General features: G+C 40.1%; 2 protein-coding genes and 1 long non-coding RNA gene across 4 annotated transcripts; 2 read left to right on the forward strand and 1 right to left on the reverse strand.

Annotated features, from left to right (window-relative positions):
• Positions 1 to 569: 569 nt before the first annotated feature.
• LOC4347998 (probable leucine-rich repeat receptor-like protein kinase At1g35710) lies at positions 570 to 5186 on the reverse strand. Of its 2 annotated transcripts, none has more exons than XM_015757325.3 (2): positions 2183 to 5186; positions 570 to 2085 (listed from the first exon to the last, which is right to left on the reverse strand). In XM_015757325.3, the coding sequence occupies exons 1-2, from the start codon at positions 5184 to 5186 to the stop codon at positions 1730 to 1732; spliced, it is 3360 nt and encodes a 1119-aa protein (XP_015612811.1). In that variant the 3' UTR covers positions 570 to 1729. The 2 variants fall into 2 exon arrangements, with proteins under 2 accessions (XP_015612811.1, XP_015612810.1); XM_015757324.3 differs by having other exon boundaries at positions 571 to 2085; positions 2159 to 5186.
• A 25-nt stretch (positions 5187 to 5211) lies between these two features.
• Positions 5212 to 6720, forward strand: LOC112936672 (uncharacterized). Its single transcript, XR_003239080.2, has 2 exons — positions 5212 to 5438; positions 6541 to 6720. It is a non-coding gene; the product is annotated as an uncharacterized lncRNA (long non-coding RNA).
• A 1554-nt stretch (positions 6721 to 8274) lies between these two features.
• Positions 8275 to 19741, forward strand: LOC4347999 (formin-like protein 3). The gene is made up of 20 exons (NM_001422976.1): positions 8275 to 8479; positions 9208 to 9350; positions 9435 to 10135; positions 10220 to 10441; positions 10514 to 10940; positions 11153 to 12281; positions 12685 to 12808; positions 13269 to 13340; positions 14542 to 14640; positions 14766 to 14807; positions 14877 to 14957; positions 15045 to 15095; positions 15177 to 15258; positions 15333 to 15427; positions 17561 to 17632; positions 17738 to 17854; positions 18441 to 18509; positions 18583 to 18649; positions 18948 to 19262; positions 19470 to 19741. Exons 2-19 carry the CDS (start codon positions 9278 to 9280, stop codon positions 19085 to 19087), a joined length of 3663 nt encoding a protein of 1220 aa, NP_001409905.1. The 5' UTR covers positions 8275 to 8479; positions 9208 to 9277; the 3' UTR covers positions 19088 to 19262; positions 19470 to 19741.

A 19741-nucleotide genomic window follows, 5' to 3' on the forward strand; every position in this document is an offset into this window, starting at 1 on the left:
CTACCCGATGCAGATCTCAGGCGAAGGTGTGGTTTCGGAGGCACTGCTTCTTCCAATCTCTCGTGCGCGCAAGAGATCAGAAGCGGGGAAGCGAGAGCAACTCAGGCGCGGAGAAGGAGAAACTAACACCGGGAAAGAAGCGAGGAACTCGGATTGGACTCGTGGCCTCCTTATCTATCAGGAGAAAGAACGTGGACGCGCTGTTGCGGAGGGAATCGTGGGAACGTGGGTTAGTGGCTGCAAAAGGATAGCGACGTGACGTGACGTGACGCACGCACGCACGCACGCCGGCCGGCCTCGCCCTCGCCCCGGCCCGGCGCGCGCGCGCGCGCGTGTGGCATTCCGACCCCCACCTTAACTGGTCAACAGGGAGCCTCTAATAACTCCCTATTTAGGTTGAGATATTTCTCGCTTAAATCCAGAGGTGGTATTATTATCCTCAACATTTATTATGGGCCTTTGAGATTTAATATTATAAGTTGGGCCTAGCCCAATTATTCTAACATGTCAGTCAGTCAAACAGGTTTTCCATGGTTGTAAATCCTCTCTTACAAAGTTATAGCCACTAATTCCTAAAGCTTAACATGCAAAGATGCCACATCATCACCCACTAACAATTATTACATTTAAGCATAATGCAGGCATGCTATATTATTTATAATTTAATAATTCATTAAATTTTAGAGATTTAAAATGTAAGCATGTTAAATTATTCCATATAATTCACATAATATTTCAATATATCTCTCCATCATTTTTTATAATATCCTATATACCAATATAGTTCAATCTCACTTAGTTCATGCTATTTTTCTTTTCTCTCATTAAGTCATATCACATCAATTGTTTTTAGTCCTTAGATGATTAATCTATGGTTCAAATTATCTCTTTTTTTTTCTTCTCTCATTAAGCCATATCATCTCAATTTTTTTAGCCCTTAGATGTATGGTATAAATTATCTTCATTCTTTTCTTCTTTCATAAAGCCACATCATCTTAGTTTTACATTTGAATCATCATTCTACATACTATTTAAATTTAAATCACATCAAATTATGTAAACTTATACTCCATTTATGTAAGCTTATGTTGTTTAAGATATCTTACACATTATTTTTACTTATTATTATCATAGTAAACTCCCGCAGCAAAGCGTAAGGTTTCATCTAGTTGTGTAAATGTTCAGGTGTTACGATGTCCCAGCAATGACTTCTTAAGCCTATAGTGCCATGGAGCAACTATCGTGTGTAAATCCTACAATTATGAGGTAATTTATTTCCCATGAATTTAGTTTAGTTTTTTTAATGAAAAGAATGGTTTAGTTTTGAGCATATGAAAAAGATAGGGCCTTCACCTCAGTAATCTGCATTGCTAAGAAACAAAGCAGTGTAGTGGATTTAAAAGTATGGTATGAGAAGACAACGAAAATGAACGGTGCTTGTCGGAATGAGTCACAAATTGAGTACTGTACAATAGTCACTGAATCGTTCATTTTACCTTTTGACTGTTGTAGCATAACATAAGTCATCTAATTCTTTACCTTGACTTTTGTGCAAACATAGTCAATTTTGGACATATTTGCCAATTTAAAATAGAGTTCATGCAAGTATTTATTCAGTGCTGTTATGAATGGGCTTTGTTGGTACTGCAATATATGATTTTGAATTTACTAAAACTTTGATACTACTTATGAGAATGAATTGGGAAAGTAATCCTTAATACCTAGTTGCTTATGAATCCCATAGCTCATCCAATATAACTCGACTGCAATTTTTGGATAGAAAACTAGAAGTCTGATAATCAATTAGTGTCTGGTAGACCTCCTGCATTGTTGGTCTTGCTTGCGGAGAAGCTTTCAAGCAAGAAAACACCACCTTAATGAGGGAAACTATGTTTTCTTCTTCTGTCGTTGTTGGTGCTAAAGGTCGTGAATCCAGGATTTCCTTGATTGTTATATTGTGATCCCTTGATGAAGTCAGATGCTGCAATAAATCTCTTGGGTGCTTCCCAATCACTACCTCTAGCATAACCATGCCGAAACTATACACATCACATTTCTCTGTCACCAAAGATGTATAGGACAGCTCTACACAAGGAGAGAACACATATTAGTAATCAATGATTAGATATCAAAGCTTTTTGTATAAGAAAGTATATACCAGGAGCTATGTAGCCATATGTACCAGCTAGCGCACTCCAATTAGATGAATCAGGTCTCAAAATCCTCGCTGTACCAAAATCTGAGACATAAGCCTTCAAAGTTGTATCAAGTAAGATGTTGTTGCTGGTTATATCTCGATGAATTATTGGTGGATTGCAGTCGTGGTGCAGATAACATAGTGCTTGAGCTACATCCTTTATAAGAATATTCCTCTTTTGCCAATCTAATGCCTTAGCTAACTCATCATCAGCTAAGGTCATATGGAGGCTTCCCTGCTCTATGTATTCATAGACAAGAAACCTGTACTCTGGATGGGAGCAGAATCCATACAGTTTGACAATGCTTCGTTGTCGGATTTGTGTTAAGATTTCCATTTCACATGAAAATCTTTTTTCATCACCCAACCCTTCTTCAGTTGTGTGAAGCTTCTTCACAGCAACTACCTGCCCGTCCTGGAGTTGTGCTCGATAGACCTTGCCATAACCTCCCGCTCCAATGATGTACTTGTCATCGAAATCTTCTGTTGCCCTGACAATATCCTCAAATGCTAATCTTCCATCAAAATTCCAAACAGAGAACATGTCCCTTCCTTTGGCTGTAGTACTTTCTTGTGGTTTTCTCTTGTTATGAATAAACACCGTTCCGAGAACAACTGTAGCAAGAATGGCAAAACCCAGAACAAGAACAACCGGCAACAGAAAACGAAATAGCTTTCTTTTGTTGTGACCAGGTGCTGAGTAACAAGACGGCAGGCCAGAGAGATTACCGCATAGACCTTTATTGTTGAGAAACCAGCTTGCTGAAGCATTTTGAAATAGTCGCCCTGCTGGTAGTGGTCCTTCTAAGTTATTGTATGACGCATCAAGTGTTGATAGGCTCACCATGCTTGCAAAGGAAGTCGGAATTCTTCCAGTGAACTGGTTGTGAGATAAATTTAGAAATACCAGCATCTGCATCCTTCCAAAGTCTTGCGGCAACAAACCATCAAGTTTGTTATTGCTAACATCTAGCATGATTTGTATGCTTGCTAAATTTCCAATTGTGGCAGGCAAATTCCCACTGAAGTGGTTGTTGTTGATCCTCAGTAACTGTAGTTTGGTGCATCTCCCAAGTTCCTCAGGTATTGGTCCACTCAAACTATTTCTGGAAACATCAAGGTATTCTAAATCTCTCAGGTTTCCCAACTGCGAAGGTATGGATCCTGATAACTTATTGAACGACAAATTCAGACTATATAGATTTATTAAATTCCCTATTTCTGGTGGAATCACACCATTTACATGATTAGAACTGAGTTTTAGTTCAACTAGGTTGGGCAATTTAGACAGAGCTGGAGGTATTGTGCCTGTGATCATATTTTCTGCTATATTTAGAATAGCTAATTCTGGACAAGCACCCCACTTTGGTGAAATCTGCCCAGAGAGCCTATTGGACATCAAGCTCATCTTTTTGAGTTTTGGATACACACCAAAATGTTTGGATATATCTCCCGTTAACTGGTTGCCATCAAGGAAAAGTCGAACCAACGATGTGCACGTCTTCAAGCTCCTCGGAACAGGGCCATTGAACATATTTAAAGACAGAAATAAAAGTTTGAGGCTTGTGCCAGCACATATATTTGCTGGCAACTGCCCTGAAAGGGAGTTACTTGCTAGGTCTAGCTCAACCATGTTTGTGATATTTCCAAATTCCTGAGGAAGAGAATTCGACAATTGGTTACTACGAAAATTCAGATTTTGCATGTTTTGAAAGTTCCCTAAAGATTTCGGTATTGAGCCGGAAATTTGATTCTCTTCCAAAGACAAAAGTTGAAGGTTCACTAGGTTGCCGAACTCCTGGGGGATAGAGCCATTTATCTGATTTTTACTGAGGTCCAGTGCAATTAGCTTGGTAAGGTTCGCTAAGGTGCCAGGTATAGAGCCAGAGATTTGATTGCTGTGCAGGATTAAGTTCTGGAGATTTGATATGATCCCTAGTCCTGGGGGTATTGAACCAGTAATTTGGTTTTCATGGAGGAAAAGATTGTTCAGCATAGTGAGGTTGCCTAGTTCTGTGGGTAAGGAACCTTTTAATTTATTTTCATTGAGAACAAGATCGGTGAGCATGGCGAGATTGCCTATTTCAGGGGGAATGGAACCAATTATTTGGTTTCTAAAGAGATAGAGTTTGATCATCTTAGTGAGATTGCCTATACATGTGGGGATTTCACCAGTAAGTTTGTTATCACCAAGAGCAAGATATTGCAAGTTGGTCAGCTTGCAGAGTTTTGGTGGTACAGGCCCTGACAGTTCATTACCATCTAGATAGAAAGTATCTAGGTTGGTCAGATTTGCTAGAGTTGTTGGTATCTCGCCGCTCAACGTGTTGTTGCTCAGCTGCAAAAGCTGCAGGTTGGCAAGCATTCCTATCTCCTTTGGGATGGGACCAGAGACCATATTTCGGTGAATGGAGAGCTCGGTGATCATCGTCAGGTTACCCACGGATGCAGGGATGTGGCCTGTGAGGTTGTTGTACGAAAGATCAAGCATGGTGAGCCTCTGAAGCTCACTGATCTCATCCGGCATTCTTCCTGTGAGCTGGTTGAGTTGAAGGTCAAGGTAGGTGAGTGCTGATAGAGAGCTGATACTTGAGGGTATTGGGCCATAGACACTGTTGCTGCTGAGATCAATATATGTGAGGAAGGGAAGAGATGAGAAGTTGAGCTCACCAAGCTGGCCATGGATGCCGGCATCTGGCAAGGAGATGTTGGTGATGACCCAGGACATAGCTTGATGTGCAGCTCTGCATGTGATTCCGGTCCAGTTGCAGGGGCTTGTGCTGGCCTGCCAAGAGCTCCTCATCTGCGGCCCTGTGCTCTGGAGAGTAGATTTCCAGTGGAGGAGGGCCATCTGCTGAGACCTCAGTGAGATTCCACCATGACGATGCACCGCATGCGCCATCGGTAGAAGAAAACACGGCAGGAGCAGTAGATACAGGCAGAGGAAGGGTGTTGAGGAGGAATGCAGTTTGTAGCACAATATTTCCATTTGGTGCCAACTGCGAAATTTTCAAGAATTTGTTTTGGACTATTGGAGGGAGAGTTGGTTGGGGCAACTATTTTCATGGACAGTGCAAGCTCCTGAATCCTACCTAATATATAGTATTCCAGGGTTGTCTGTCAGCACAGGGAAGTTGGATTGGATTAACTTTCTGCCTCTCTTTTTGATTTTTTCTTCAGCGTCGCCATCCTTACCATCGTTTTTCTACACTAGGATGGTGCAGGATCCACGGCTGTTGCTGTAAGTCTTCCTTTTCCATTTAGTGTTTGACATCTCCGAGTCGATAAAGCTTAAGATACCTGTTTAATCATGCATTCCTATTTCACAGCAAGTTCTTTTGTTGGAGTGTTCGCAAAAAAGTTCTTTTGTTGGGATGGCCGAATTTATTAAGAATGAGAGAAACATATTGCACTAGGAAAGACAAACAAAAAAGAGAACTGCTGCCTCAAAGTTACTTAAGTCATACTACACGATGGGTCAGTTTTGAAGCAGCTGGAAAGTACCCCGTTTGATTTATATTATTGAGCGGATTATTGCAAGGATTATCTACTCAATTATAGGAATAAATTCAATATTCTGATATTAAGCTTAATAACAGTTCTAAAAAAGTGGTTTAAGAAATGCTCTAGAGGAAAGTTTTTTGAGAAAACATATTTTTTTAAAGTGTCGAGCAATTATTCCGTTTTAATGATCTAATGAATAATCCAAAAAGAACCTGGCAGATCATCCAGCAGAATGCCCTGAGAATCCTTGCGTTGCCATCCTTACAGATGATTCAAAAGTTCAGAACTGTATGAGTTTGCTTAAGTCATCATTGTTGACATTGGGTGTGCAATTTTTTTTCTCCATATGATTTGCTCACTTATGAGTTATGACTTATGAGCTTACACACACACATTGATATCACGATACTGGCATATACCTTAAAAAGATATCAGTGTAAAATAGTATTTGGACACAGAATTAGGCTAATTTCGTTTTAATAAACTCTTACACGGACCCTTCTGGATTCACTCAAGGCATGGTGTCCATGTTACTGACTAGCATAAACAAAGAAGTCTCTATGCCTAGCACAGACTAAGTCTTCATCTGCATGGTGTTTATGTGGTTGAAGGTATTCACGAGTCAATCCCCTGTATGTTTCAATCTAAATGTTCACCATAACAACTATTCTCATGTGATTTTCCAATATATTCCATTCAGATTGCATTCTTTTTTCAGCTGAGCAGTTTCATTGGTTTATGAAATACAGTATCTTGCTATGCTGATGTAGCCTGACTGCCCATATTTTTGTCATATGCCCATTTGCACTGTAATCCGTTTCTTTCTGTTTTTTTTTCAGGTGATTCCAAGAGGCAACTTCGAAAATACCCAAGCAAGTTGAGTACATGTGTCCTGTAGGAATTACAATAAGCCATTTTTATGCGTAACAATATGCCTGTTCATTCTCATTTCATAAGCATAACAAGAATCAGAAGAGGGTTCAAAGGAAGGAATTATAACAGCCATTATATATGTTTCATATATATTTTCTTGTGTACTCAGCAGTGCCAGGTCGGAGAACATGCTGCCTTCACCAACTTGCTGAACCTGATAGACATCAGATGCATGAACTGGATGGGCGTGTTTAATTTCATGCTTCTATTCGGTGGCGGATCTAGAAAATTGATTCGTTGGTGCTAGAACGTCTCTATCGGTGTTACAGTATATTAATTATACTTAAATCATGGTGTTATAGCATATGGATAAGCAGTTTCGCTATAGTTTTTTGCTGAAAGTCGTCGGTGTCGCCTGACACCGGTCCTTCTACTGTACATCTGCCCCTGCTTCTATTGGAATTAGGGGTGTAGTACAAGCCTAAACGGGATGTCTCTTTCATCAACACACAGTTTGGTTTGACCTCATAAAATAGAAATGGAAAAATGGAATAGAACAAAGTGAGTCATGTAGCTATATTAAGGGCCTAGGCTTAGGCTTTTAAGCCAATTTTTTTGCTTGTATATTTCATAAGCCAGTGACTTTGAAGCCTTAGGTGTATTGATGCAGTCATACCTTCACTTTAAATAAGCTGAAAAATTTACTCCGACTTACCTTTTAGCAATAGTGTAAGAATAGCTTATGGCTTTCAAAAACAGGAAAAAAACAGTTGCTTGTTTGTTTATCATAGGCTTTTTGGCTTATAAGTTACTACATCCGTTTTGTAGTATGACATTGTTGACTTTTTACATAACGTTTGACCATTCGTTTTATTCATAAATATATAAAGTATAAGCATGTGAAATTACAAGTTAAGATTATAGTTTTTTTATTACAGTATAAAATAAGTTATAATATATATTTTGAATAAGATGAATGATCAACGTCAAAGTCAGCGAAGTCATTACTTTTGAAAACGGAGGTAGTACTACTAGCTTATACAAACATGGATTAAGGCTGTGTTTGGCAATGATAGTTAGGAACTAATCCCCCGCAATAGAGTGACTCATTAGCGGCCGTTCAGTTTTGGAGCGTGGTTTCATTGAGGTGGCTCCTCTTCCCCTCCCTGACCACGTCATGTGCCTTGTGGGGAGGCCGACGCACGCTGACATGTTAGTGGATCCCACAATATATTTTAGGAACAAATGGGTCCCACATATTTTTTTTCTAATTCTAATGCCATGTAAGCGCCATGTCACCATCACGTTGGATGAAGCCAAGGTCAACACCGCCACATAGGCGTCCCATCAGCGAAACCGTCCTCAACCACCGAGGGAGTCAAATTGCACCGATAGTATTAGTTAGGAGATCGAGATATCTGGTATTGTGATTCAAAAATACGAATCATATTCGACCACTAGTTAAGGGAGTAAGAGTGGACTTACTCCGTACAATATCAACCCCCCACCCACCTCCATGGGCCGGAATTGAGCCCAACCAACTAAACCAACCGAACGAGGCCTCAACCGTCACACCTACTTGCTGTTGTTACCCAGTGGGTGTTGGTTCCTCCGTTCCGTTCCGTCCTGGAGGCGCACAGCTCAGGGAGGAGGCGCCCAGTACAAATTACAAACAACAACGACAAATCTCCAAAACTGAATCTCTCTCTCCCTCTCCCCTCCATTCCATTCGATTCGACCCACCACCGCCACATAAACCAAAAAAAAAAAAAAAAAAACCGCCGCCGCCCGCCGCCGCTTGCTCCTCCTCCGCTCTACTCTCACAGCCGCCGCCGCCGCCACTCCTCTCCTCCCGTCGGCGGCGACCGACCTAGGGTGGGGGGCTCGACTCCTCTCGCCTCCGAGGTAAGCATGCGTCTCGACTCCTTCCCCGCATCCATTTCCGTGCCGTACGAGGTCAGGTCAGGGTTTCAGGCGCAGGGGGGGCTCCCAAGCCCTAGCGGCCACACCAGCTTGCGCGTTTCTGGTACGTACAACGCACCCGCGCGCAGAGGGTGAGAGAGAGCGTGATGCGCATGGGGGTAGCCATAGCGGGCTTGGGTTGCTAGGGTTTGGTGCTGGCTGTGGCCGCGATCTGATATGGAGCGAACGGAGGGGATTTTTTTTTTGAGCTGGAAGCAAATGGGCTGCGATTTTCCCTCTCTATTTGCAAGGGTTTTTCTTTTTGGCTCTAGTGGAGGTGTGCAGTGCTGCAACTTTGAACCAAGTGATGCATTAGGGATCTTACCGTTTGGTTTCAACCTTTTTTTTTCCCTAGCGGGTAGTGGCTTGTGAATGAATGAGGTGGGTGATGTTGTAATGTGTGCTAAATAATTTCAGACCGTGAGATTGTGCTCAATCGGCGGCTAATGTGTTATTGATAGGAAATGTTGGTTTTCCAAAGGGGTAATGTAGTTAGTTTATTTTGCAGTATTCGACGTCAGTTCCTCAAAATGGTCCTGTTAGGTGTTCACTAATCTCAGTTATACTGATTGCTGGACTTCACCCTACTGTACAACTCATCAAGTGACTTACCTGATGTTCACCCTTAGATTTTCATATACCTTACTGTTCTTTACAAAATCTAATTGCAGTCCGAGTGAGCAACTGGGCAAGTACTGAGAACCCCAAGTGACATTTAGAAGATCTATTCATTCATATGAAATGTCACTGCTTAGTAGATTCTTCTACAAGAGGCCTCCTGATGGATTACTGGAGTTTATTGATAGGGTCTATGGTGAGCCTCCAAATTTTGTAACACGGTCACATTGTCCTTTTACGTGCCATTTGAACTGATTTTGCTCTTTGTTACATTGCACAGTTTTTGATTCATGCTTCTGCACAGAAGTCTTGCCACATGGCATGTACCCAGTCTATTTGACTGGTATTCTTACAGATTTGCATGAAGAACATAGCCAGTCTTCATTTCTGGGTATTAATTTTAGAGACGGGGATAAGAGAAGCCAACTCGCTGATGTCCTGCGTGAATACAATGTTCCAGTAATTGACTACCCTCGTCATTTTGAAGGCTGCCCTGTGCTTCCTTTATCTCTTATCCAGCATTTCCTTCGTGTCTGTGAACACTGGTTATCCACCGGAAATAATCAAAATATCATACTGCTACATTGTGAGAGGGGAGGCTGGCCATCATTAGCATTTATGTTATCGTGTCTCCTTATTTTCAAGAAACTGCAGAGTGCAGAGCATAAAACTCTGGACCTTATTTACCGTGAGGCACCTAAAGGGTTTTTGCAGCTCTTTTCTGCCCTCAACCCAATGCCCTCTCAGCTCAGATACCTGCAGTATGTAGCTAGAAGAAATATATCTCCAGAGTGGCCTCCAATGGAGCGGGCACTCTCCTTTGACTGCCTGATTCTTCGAGCCATTCCAAGTTTCGATTCCGATAATGGATGCAGGCCATTAGTCCGAATATTTGGGCGAAATATTATTGGCAAGAACGCTAGTACGAGCAACATGATTTTTTCAATGCCTAAGAAGAAGACTTTGCGCCACTATCGGCAGGTATGTGCTAGAGTTAATTTAGCATTGCCATCTACTTGCTTTGTGTCACTTTTTTTTGCATTAATCTGCAAGGTTATTATGCAGGAGGATTGTGACGTGATAAAAATAGATATACAATGTCCAGTCCAAGGAGATGTTGTTCTGGAGTGTGTACATCTTGATCTTGATCCAGAAAAGGAAGTTATGATGTTCCGGATAATGTTCAACACTGCTTTTATTCGTTCGAATGTACTAATGCTGAACAGCGACGATATAGATATAGTATGGGGTTCAAAGGATCAGTACCCAAGAAATTTTAGAGCAGAGGTATGAGCATTGCACATACTCTTTGTAACTTCAAGATACAAATTAATAATTGAACCTAATTTGGAAGTGCAGATGCTGTTTTGTGAGCTTGGGGGCATATCTCCTGCAAGACCTCCAACAGCAACATTGAATGGTGATATGAAAGGAGGTTTACCAATTGAAGCCTTTTCAGCTGTTCAAGAACTCTTCAATGGAGTTGACTGGATGGAAAGCAGTGACAATGCTGCCTTTTGGTTGCTCAAGGAGTTCTCAGCAAATTCCCTCCAAGAGAAATTTCAAAAGCTAATACTCAGTGATATGGAAGAGCTTTCAAAGTTTCAAGCTAAAGTTGGTCTCCAAATACCGCTAATGTCTCCTCTGGATTCTGATGAAGAAAAGTATTCAGTGGCTTCTGATTCGGTTTCTTCATCTGAGCATGAGAAGGTTCAGCCTGGTGGCAACTCATCTGACTCGGAGAACATTAATCATGATCTTACCACTGAAGATACTGCATCCATGGGTATAGCATTTGCCATAAGCATTGTGTTATGCAACTTTATATTGCTATATACCTGTTGCTATATATTCCCTCTGGAAGAATATGCCTTGTGTTGCTAAACCTGTTGTTTCCATGCTATCGATTCCCCCAAAATCACTTCCGTTTCCTCCCAATTCTGTTCTTTTTGTTGCTATCTGTTTAAATTCTTATTCACAACCCTTAAAATTTTGCAGGCAATGTCTTGGTGAACACTCCATCTGTCCTACCTCCCACGACACCACCTCCTTGTGGTAGCTTATCTATCCTTTCCACTGATGAAAATCAGCTGCCCCCAGAAGTACAGCATGAGTCACCAAGTGACAGGAAGCTACCATCTCCATCACCAACAGCTGCTGCACCGCCGCCGCCACCACCGCCACCACCGCCTCCAAGTGGAAACAAACCTGCCTTTTCCCCACCACCACCACCACCGCCGCCACCACCACCACCACTTCCTCAGAGTAACTATGCATCTTCTCAGCCTCCCCCACCGCCACCACCACCACCCTTGCCAAACTGTTTAGTCCCATCTCCACCTCCACCTCCACCACCGCCACCAATCTTGCCAAACCGTTCAGTCCCACCACCTCCACCGCCACCACCGCCCTTGCCAAATCATTCAGTCCTGCCACCTCCACCCCCACCACCGCCACCACCATCCTTGCCAAACCGTTTAGTTCCACCACCTCCAGCTCCGGGAATAGGTAATAAATTCCCTGCACCTCCTCCACCCCCTCCTCCCCCTCGCTCTTCTAGCAGAACGCCTACCGGTGCTGCCACTTCGTCAAAAGGGCCACCTCCTCCACCACCTCCACCTCTGCCTCCAGCTAATCGCACCAATGGCCCTGGTGTTCCATCTGCACCCCCACCTCCTCCACCTCCACCTCCAGCTAATCGCAGTAATGGCCCTAGTGCTCCAGCCCCACCCCTGCCTCCACCATTGCCTGCAGCTGCTAATAAAAGAAATCCTCCAGCACCACCACCTCCTCCCCTGATGACAGGAAAGAAAGCTCCTGCACCACCACCTCCGCCACCTCAAGCACCAAAACCTCCTGGAACAGTACCCCCTCCGCCACCATTGCATGGTGCATCAGGTCGACCACACCCCCCAAGCTCAAAGGGTTTAAACGCACCTGCACCACCTCCACTATTGGGAAGGGGAAGAGAAGCAACTGGATCAGCAAAAGGTCGTGGAATTGGATTGGCACAGCAAAGTAACCCTCCAAAGAAAGCTTCACTAAAACCTTTGCATTGGGTAAAAGTTACACGAGCAATGCAAGGCAGTCTCTGGGAGGATGCGCAAAAACAAGGAAATCAGGCTAGGTAACTGCCATTGGAAAAGCCATAGCTTGAATTTTCCTATTTTAATGCATCACCCTTTCATTTTGCACCCTTCAATTTCCTATGATGATTTTACATTATTCATTCATACCACTTAAGTGATAAAGTACCACATCCTTGTTTGTGGACTTACAGTTATATTGCTCTCTTGACTAAAATCTAAATGAACTGGAATGCTGGATTGATGCATTTCTGCTTTTTTCATCCTAAAATTTCTTGCTGGGTTTGCAATTCGATTTTCTTTTTAACAGTTGGATAATCCCTCTATTGGAACTGTTACTTACACGTTTATTTAGATAATGAAATAAACTTTATTTACATATGAACTATATTTTAGGGCTCCTGATATTGATTAAACTTTATTTACATATGAACTATATTTTAGGGCTCCTGATATTGATTTATCAGAATTGGAGAGCTTGTTCTCCACTGCGGTTGCAACCAATGCAAGTGAAAAAGGAGGAACAAAGCGCGGTTCAGCTATTAGCAAGCCAGAAATCGTTCATCTGGTATGTACTACTACTCAAACATTTGTATGCTAAACACTTGTATCACAACCTTTTTATTCAGTTGTTCCATGATATGTTGGAATGTTAGAACTCTTGTTTGTCTAAAGCTTTTTCTATTAGATTGCACGATGCATGGACACTGCCTTTTCTTCCGTGAATATATATTTATCCTTTTTATGTATGTGATCAGTTTATTGATAATGAGACTACATAAGCTTTTGAGTTCAATCATAAAAGTGCATAGTAAAGCATGGAATTATGATTTGTTGCATACATGGTATTCCCTGCTGCAATCTTTGCACTCTTTTGAGTGGCATTTGCTTGCAACACAGACTTCTGATTTTCTTTATTGTTATATTTGAAGACTTCAACTTATTTGTAAATCAACACCATCCTATCCTGTCATGGAGAATTCTGTTCCTCATTTCATTAGACAATGAATTCTTTGTTTTTATTTCAGGTTGATATGAGAAGAGCAAACAATTGCGAGATCATGCTTACTAAAATTAAAATGCCTCTTCCTGATATGATTGTAAGTATCTTTCTTGATTGAGCCGCTCCCTTATAATAGAAAGAGATTGGACATCAGTTTCCTCATGCAGAATATTGATAACAAGTTATTTTTTGCTCTGTTGATAACCTTTATTTATTTATCTTGAATACCTGAAGTTTCTGTGTTTCCTGGGTATGTATATTTCTAGGTTTTCACAGTTTTGATTTAGGTATGGATAGGGAGACAGAGAGTACATATGATGAGCTACAGCAATGGTTTAGAGCCTAGCATAGCTAAGTTAAGAGATAATTGAGCCTGCCATGATGTTGTTAGGTTGATGGGTGGTGAGGGCCCATATTGACTATCATGAGATCTTTTCTTGTTAGCGATACACTCATCCTTTCTTATCTCTATGATCTGATCGATTGCATAAGACCCGCGATAGCAATAGAACGGGGAAGTATCACTTGGCTACATCCGCCCCTTATCCAGCTAAAGGATTTTCTAATTTAATACACAGTTATTATTTTTTTCTCAACCAGACACATTTTCAAAGATTGCTGTTTATTTTTTTAGCTTACTTATAAGATTGTATGTGCATTGGTAGAATCTATCGTGAAAGAGAATAATCATGTGATGTAAAAAAAATCACACTAACCCCTTGCATACTACGAAGAAATAACAATATGTCATGCAATCTCCTGTCCCAAAATATAACAAGTTTTGGCCTTTAGAATTTGTCCCAAAATATAACAACTTCCCCACCAACATTCTCTTCCCAACCAATCACAACCCTCCATTCAATTTCCCCACCTACCTCCACTTCTCATCCAATCACAACCTTCCCCCATTTAATTCTACCTACTTTCTTAATAACTATATCCAACCTTAAAAATCCTTATATTCTGGGATGGAGGTAGTATTGATCGATGGAAAATAATTTGTCAGTACACAACTGAGTATTAACATATTAATGATGTTTCTTGATTGATTTGCATCCATGCAATTGCATCACCTTATTTGGATTAGCAGCATACAGAAGTACTGGGAAATTTGAATGGCCCTTGCCTCTATTTATAATTTAGTTATTAGCCATGCCAATTATTGTTGAGCTGTGTCGGATTCTTGATACACATGGATGACGTTGTTATTAGTCAACATGTTGCTATTAACTAACATCCATCAGTCTAGTACTTTATTTACACTCATATATATATAAATTTAACTGGGTTTCTGTCAGAATGCAATATTGGCTTTGGATACGTCTGTTCTTGATAATGACCAAGTGGAAAATCTCATTAAGTTTTGCCCTACAAAGGAGGAAATTGAGATGTTGAAGGTACTTCTGTTTACTCGATTTTATTTTTTTTGTTGCAGTTTGGATTTCCCTTTGTTCACCAGGTATTTCTTCTGTTTTTATCCTAATGAACGTACCTTCCGTTTCTTCTTTATTTGTGAGCTCAGAACTACAATGGCAATAAAGAAATGCTTGGGAAATGCGAACAGGTTGGTCAATAGTTTGGTTGCATATTGTGTCCCATTGAGTATTGATGGAAGGTTTAAACTTCACTGCAGTTTTTTCTGGAGCTAATGAAAGTACCTCGCGTGGAGTCCAAACTGAGAGTGTTTGCTTTTAGGATTACATTTTCAACACAGGTCTGTTGACCCTCCTCTCTCCCCTGGTCATGTTATCTTCCTCTCTGTAAGTTTCATGTTGTGACTGAGAATCCTCCCTTTTGACAGGTAGAAGAGCTGAGAACTAACCTAACCACCATAAATGATGCAACAAAAGAGGTCAGTGTTACATCCTGCAAAATTTCAAGTTATGACTTTTCCTTCTGGCTGGCTTATTCAGTTATTGATCACTTTGTGCAGGTGAAAGAGTCTCTGAAGTTAAGGCAGATAATGCAGACCATTCTTACATTAGGGAATGCATTGAACCAAGGAACAGCTCGAGGTATCAAATAGTTGAAGAAAAATTATGGAATAATTTCTTCGATGGTCTTTTTAATGTGCTGATTGGTTGAACAGGATCTGCGGTTGGCTTCAGATTAGACAGTCTTCTTAAATTATCAGATACTCGAGCTAGAAACAACAAGATGACACTAATGCATTATTTATGCAAGGTATGCACTTGGCAGTGAGGAAGTGCTATTAACATATACTGTTGTGTGCTGAAGTTTCTCAGTTTTTGGTGTGGAGAATACCTCAAAATAATTCAAAGTTGGTTAGACTTTAATAGTTTCTGGTGAATTGTGCCACTTGTTATGCATTCAAATATGGTATGCATGATAGTCATAATTTTGTTGTTAATCTCTGCAGTTCGAATAATTTATTCTTGTACAAATTTGAGTTTGGCACCAGTCGTGTCACATAACTTCCTGTGGTCAAAATTATTTTGTTACATATTATCTCGGTCTACTGTAAAATATTTTAAGATGATTTAGCTATAGATTTGACAAAGCTCATATGGATCAAGTCATCAAGCAATTCTGGATTTGTACTATTATTTTATATGAAAGTATGCATGCTCCTGGTCTCCTGGGGATACGTGAGCGTGTAGTTAATGCATTATTAGGCCTCACAATTGGATAATTAGTCTACATAATCGCTTGGTTCCCTTAACAATTGGGTACCAGGTTACCATTTTTCAGAAAAAAAAAACTCACTTGCTATTTGTGCCACAAAGGTTTCGAAGAGCTCTTGTAGGATACCCCCAATTGTTCTCCTAGTTGGTAAGAGGACTATAAATCTCAGATGTAGTTTGATTAAGTATGTCTCATGCTTAATCTAAACTAGAAACAAAAACATGAGTCTGGGCCATCAACTGGATGGATGATTCAGATTTCAGAGCATAATTTCCTTCTATCCTCTTACAGTGGAGGGCTGAAAATTGAGTTGGATCATTACCCCACATAAGCACTAGTATGCGAACAACACCAACTTAAAAGCACCGGAGGCAATTTCTTTGCTTACCCTGTGCATTGCTCAATTCAATTATATCAGAAAAGACGTGTTTTACACTTGTGCAGTTACTACTATTACCCATAGACTATATCTACTGGCTCCCAAACCTTTTGAAAAGGAACAAATTTTAATTGTATTATTTACACTTGGGTAGTACTTGTGAAAAGTGGAATTTTGATCAATTAATAAAAAACTACAAAAGCATGAAACTGAGTTTTAAGTTTTAGATTCAGATTCTAGTTCGTTTGATAGATTTGCATGTTGCATATTTCCAACTTTGTCATTAATGGAAATTATACAATTTTATATGCATGCCAGCATGTGTTCATAATTGAAATGCATGCCCCTCAATCCATGTAATAAGCCATCCCAAGTAAAAGTAATGTAATTAATTCTTTCTATGTATGCCATTTCGATGAATAGGAAAGTTTGTTTCTTGTTTCATGCTTCCATTCCTTTCAAGGAAGCTTTGGACGTATTAACAACAATGTTTTTTTTTCCGCCGGGAAGGCCGAAGGAGGCCATCCGGATATATTAAGAAGGAAAAAAGTAACAACAATGTTTTTGGTCCTTTTCTTTTCATTATCCCATCTAAATATGAACTTATAGAATATTTTCCTTTCAAAAAGGTCAAAGATGACCTATTACCTCTTAATGTGTAATAGGACACCTATACTAGCCAATAGCCATTTGATCAAGAATTCAAAAGAATCGGCATCCATCAAAGTGGAGTACCATACGGAAATATTCAGTGGTAGGCTGTTTTCCACTAACAAACAGAGACACTGAGACAGTGAAAGCGTGGTTTATAGAATTTTGGGTGCATTTGTCTGACATTGCAAGTTACTGATTTCAAACAAGTTAATGTGAGTCTAATTGACGTTATTCAATCATCTTGAAAAGTCAGTTTTCTGGGGAAGTCCATAACATCATGGACTCATGGTATCTTTGCAACTTGCAAGGACCAACCTGGTTTCCTTTTTCCATACACTGGCGCTATTTACACGGACAACTTTTAAGTGAACTTTCAAAATAGTTTTCCAGTATAGCTATTGCTATTCATTCTTTTAACTTTTGGTATGCCATTATAGTGTAGTACACACATACACTGGCTGATAAAGGTTCAGTTTTAGTTCTGCATTTTACTCTGCAAGTTCATAAAAGAGTACCTATCGTTTAATCCGTTGCGTACTATAAAGACTTTTGAACTACTATTCAGTCAGTTGCCTTGTTGTTAGTATTGTTTGTTTACACAGTTTAGCTAATTTCTTTCTATTTCTGTTATATGCTAGCTTCTTTCTGAGAAATTGCCTGAGCTTCTTGATTTTGACAAAGATTTAATTCATTTGGAAGCTGCTTCTAAGGTACTAAATCTTTACTGATTATTATCTTGAATATTGCAATCCTCGATGACTATTGAGCTGCTAATCAAAATGTTGCTCCATAACTGCATTTATTATTTCCCTCAGATCCAGCTAAAGTTGCTTGCGGAAGAAATGCAAGCAATAAACAAAGGTCTAGAGAAGGTTGAGCAAGAATTAGCTGCTTCAGTGAATGACGGTGCAATTTCTGTTGGTTTCCGTGAGGTAGAAAAATTCCCCCTTTTGTCTGAGAAATATTAATCATATTTATAACCAGTCCATTGTATGGAGGAGTTGTAGGTTACTCATTTTTGCCAAGAACACTAAATAAGGTCTGTAGGTTACTCATTAATTCCAAGAAACACTAAATAACTTGACACTGTTATTTAAAGTGATTAAGTTAGTTGTCCCCAAATGATTTGCAATTTGATATATTACAGATATTAGTATACGTTCATACAAACTGCTTTTAGTAATGTAGTATACGTTCATACAAACTGCTTTTGCATGCCTCCTTTGTTAAAGAATGGCCTGAGTCTGACATGCAGTATGTTTGATGAGAATTTGTGTCATGTGTGCGCGAAACAAATGAAATACTACATCCGTTTCAGGTTATAAGACTTTCTAGCATTGCCCACATTCATATAGATGTTAATGAATCTAGGCATGTATATGCCTAGATTCATTAACATCTAATACATGCCTAGATTCATTAACATCTATATGAATGTGGGCAATGCTAGAAAGTCTTAAAATATGAAACGGAGGAAGTACCCTTTTAGGATTGAATCAAGATAAACTGCTTTTGCAGGCATTGAAAAGCTTTCTTGATGCAGCAGAGGCTGAGGTTAGGTCCCTAATTTCCTTGTACTCGGAAGTGGTGAGTCCCTACTGTATTTTTTTTTACAAAGTTATTTGTGTTTGGAAAGATCCTGACAACATTAATTTTGTAGGGAAGAAACGCTGATTCACTAGCTCAGTATTTTGGCGAGGATCCAGCACGATGCCCTTTTGAGCAAGGTATAGTCTTTTTTGTTTTGGTACTTCACATTTTACTAGTCATTATCTTATCTCACAAATAGTTGCACATTTTATCCACATCACCACATATTACTGACCGATCATCATCCAATGTACAAAAATGCAATGATTCTCATCAAAGATCAAAATTTAAAATTCCAGACCGAAAATTCTCGCGCATGGTTAAAAATGGAAGATGGGTTATCTATGAACTGCATCATCGTGCTTCTGTGAATGTGATTAGCATTAATTTATTTATCAGCACAGCTTTATTTACTATGGTTGTTTTTTTTTTCAGTGACATCAATTCTGGTTATATTTGTGAATATGTTCAAAAAATCACGTGATGAAAATGCTCGAACTGCGGAACTTGAGAAAAAGAAATTAGAAAAGGACAAGGAAAAGGCAACTTTGTCTGCAAAGAAAGTCTTGGAATGATACTACTGCTACACTGAAGTTCCATCTTTGCGAAGTAGAGCCATGATCCAGCACCAGCCATGGCGGAGATGCCAAATTGTGTATTGTAAACGAGAACCTGCTTCTGCTTTTAGTGGACATGCAGGGCTGTAATGCCTGGAAGCTGCCTTGTTGGATGGGTGCGATCCACGAAATGGTAGTATCTTAACTCCTTCCGTGGTATATAAGATGTTTTATAGTCTTGGCTAGCTATTGAATGATTGCAGCCTGCATTAGTCCTTATCAATATCAATTTGTGTACACAAGATGTTCTATCCACCAAATATACACAAGCCTGTTAGTATTCCGTATTTCAAAGTCATGTTGGAATGCATTTCTAATGTGGTCATTTTCCTCCTTGCAGGGTGTCATTTGGATTGCAACCTTGGAAAGTTCTGTGATTACCAATAGGCGGCATTGGCGATATGGCTGAGCGAAGTGCAGCGAGAAGTGCTGCTGCTGACAGTTTTGGTGTAAATACAGTAGTTACTAGGATATAGTTGTATTACCTGTACATAGAATATGCAGCCCAAGTGGGAGGAAAGCAATTAAGCAAACAACAGTAGTGTTGTATAATCAAGAACAATCATGTTTCCCTTCGTCACAGGTGTTAATTCGTGGCTCGCCAATTTCTCT

The sequence above is a fragment of the Oryza sativa genome, chromosome 10 (genome assembly GCF_034140825.1).
Source record: "Oryza sativa Japonica Group chromosome 10, ASM3414082v1".
NCBI lineage: Eukaryota > Viridiplantae > Streptophyta > Magnoliopsida > Poales > Poaceae > Oryza > Oryza sativa.

Bases quoted from the DNA above. Each gene is read 5' to 3' on its own strand.
- LOC4347999 (NM_001422976.1), top strand. From the start codon at position 9,278: ATGTCACTGCTTAGTAGATTCTTCTACAAGAGGCCTCCTGATGGATTA. The intron at 12,809-13,268 runs GTATGTACTACT...TTTTTATTTCAG, and splicing joins AGCCAGAAATCGTTCATCTG to GTTGATATGAGAAGAGCAAA. The intron at 17,855-18,440 runs GTAGAAAAATTC...CTGCTTTTGCAG, and splicing joins TTTCTGTTGGTTTCCGTGAG to GCATTGAAAAGCTTTCTTGA.
- LOC4347998 (XM_015757324.3), bottom strand. From the start codon at position 5,186: ATGGAAATATTGTGCTACAAACTGCATTCCTCCTCAACACCCTTCCTC. The intron at 2,086-2,158 runs GTATATACTTTC...CTCCTTGTGTAG, and splicing joins ATATGGCTACATAGCTCCTG to AGCTGTCCTATACATCTTTG.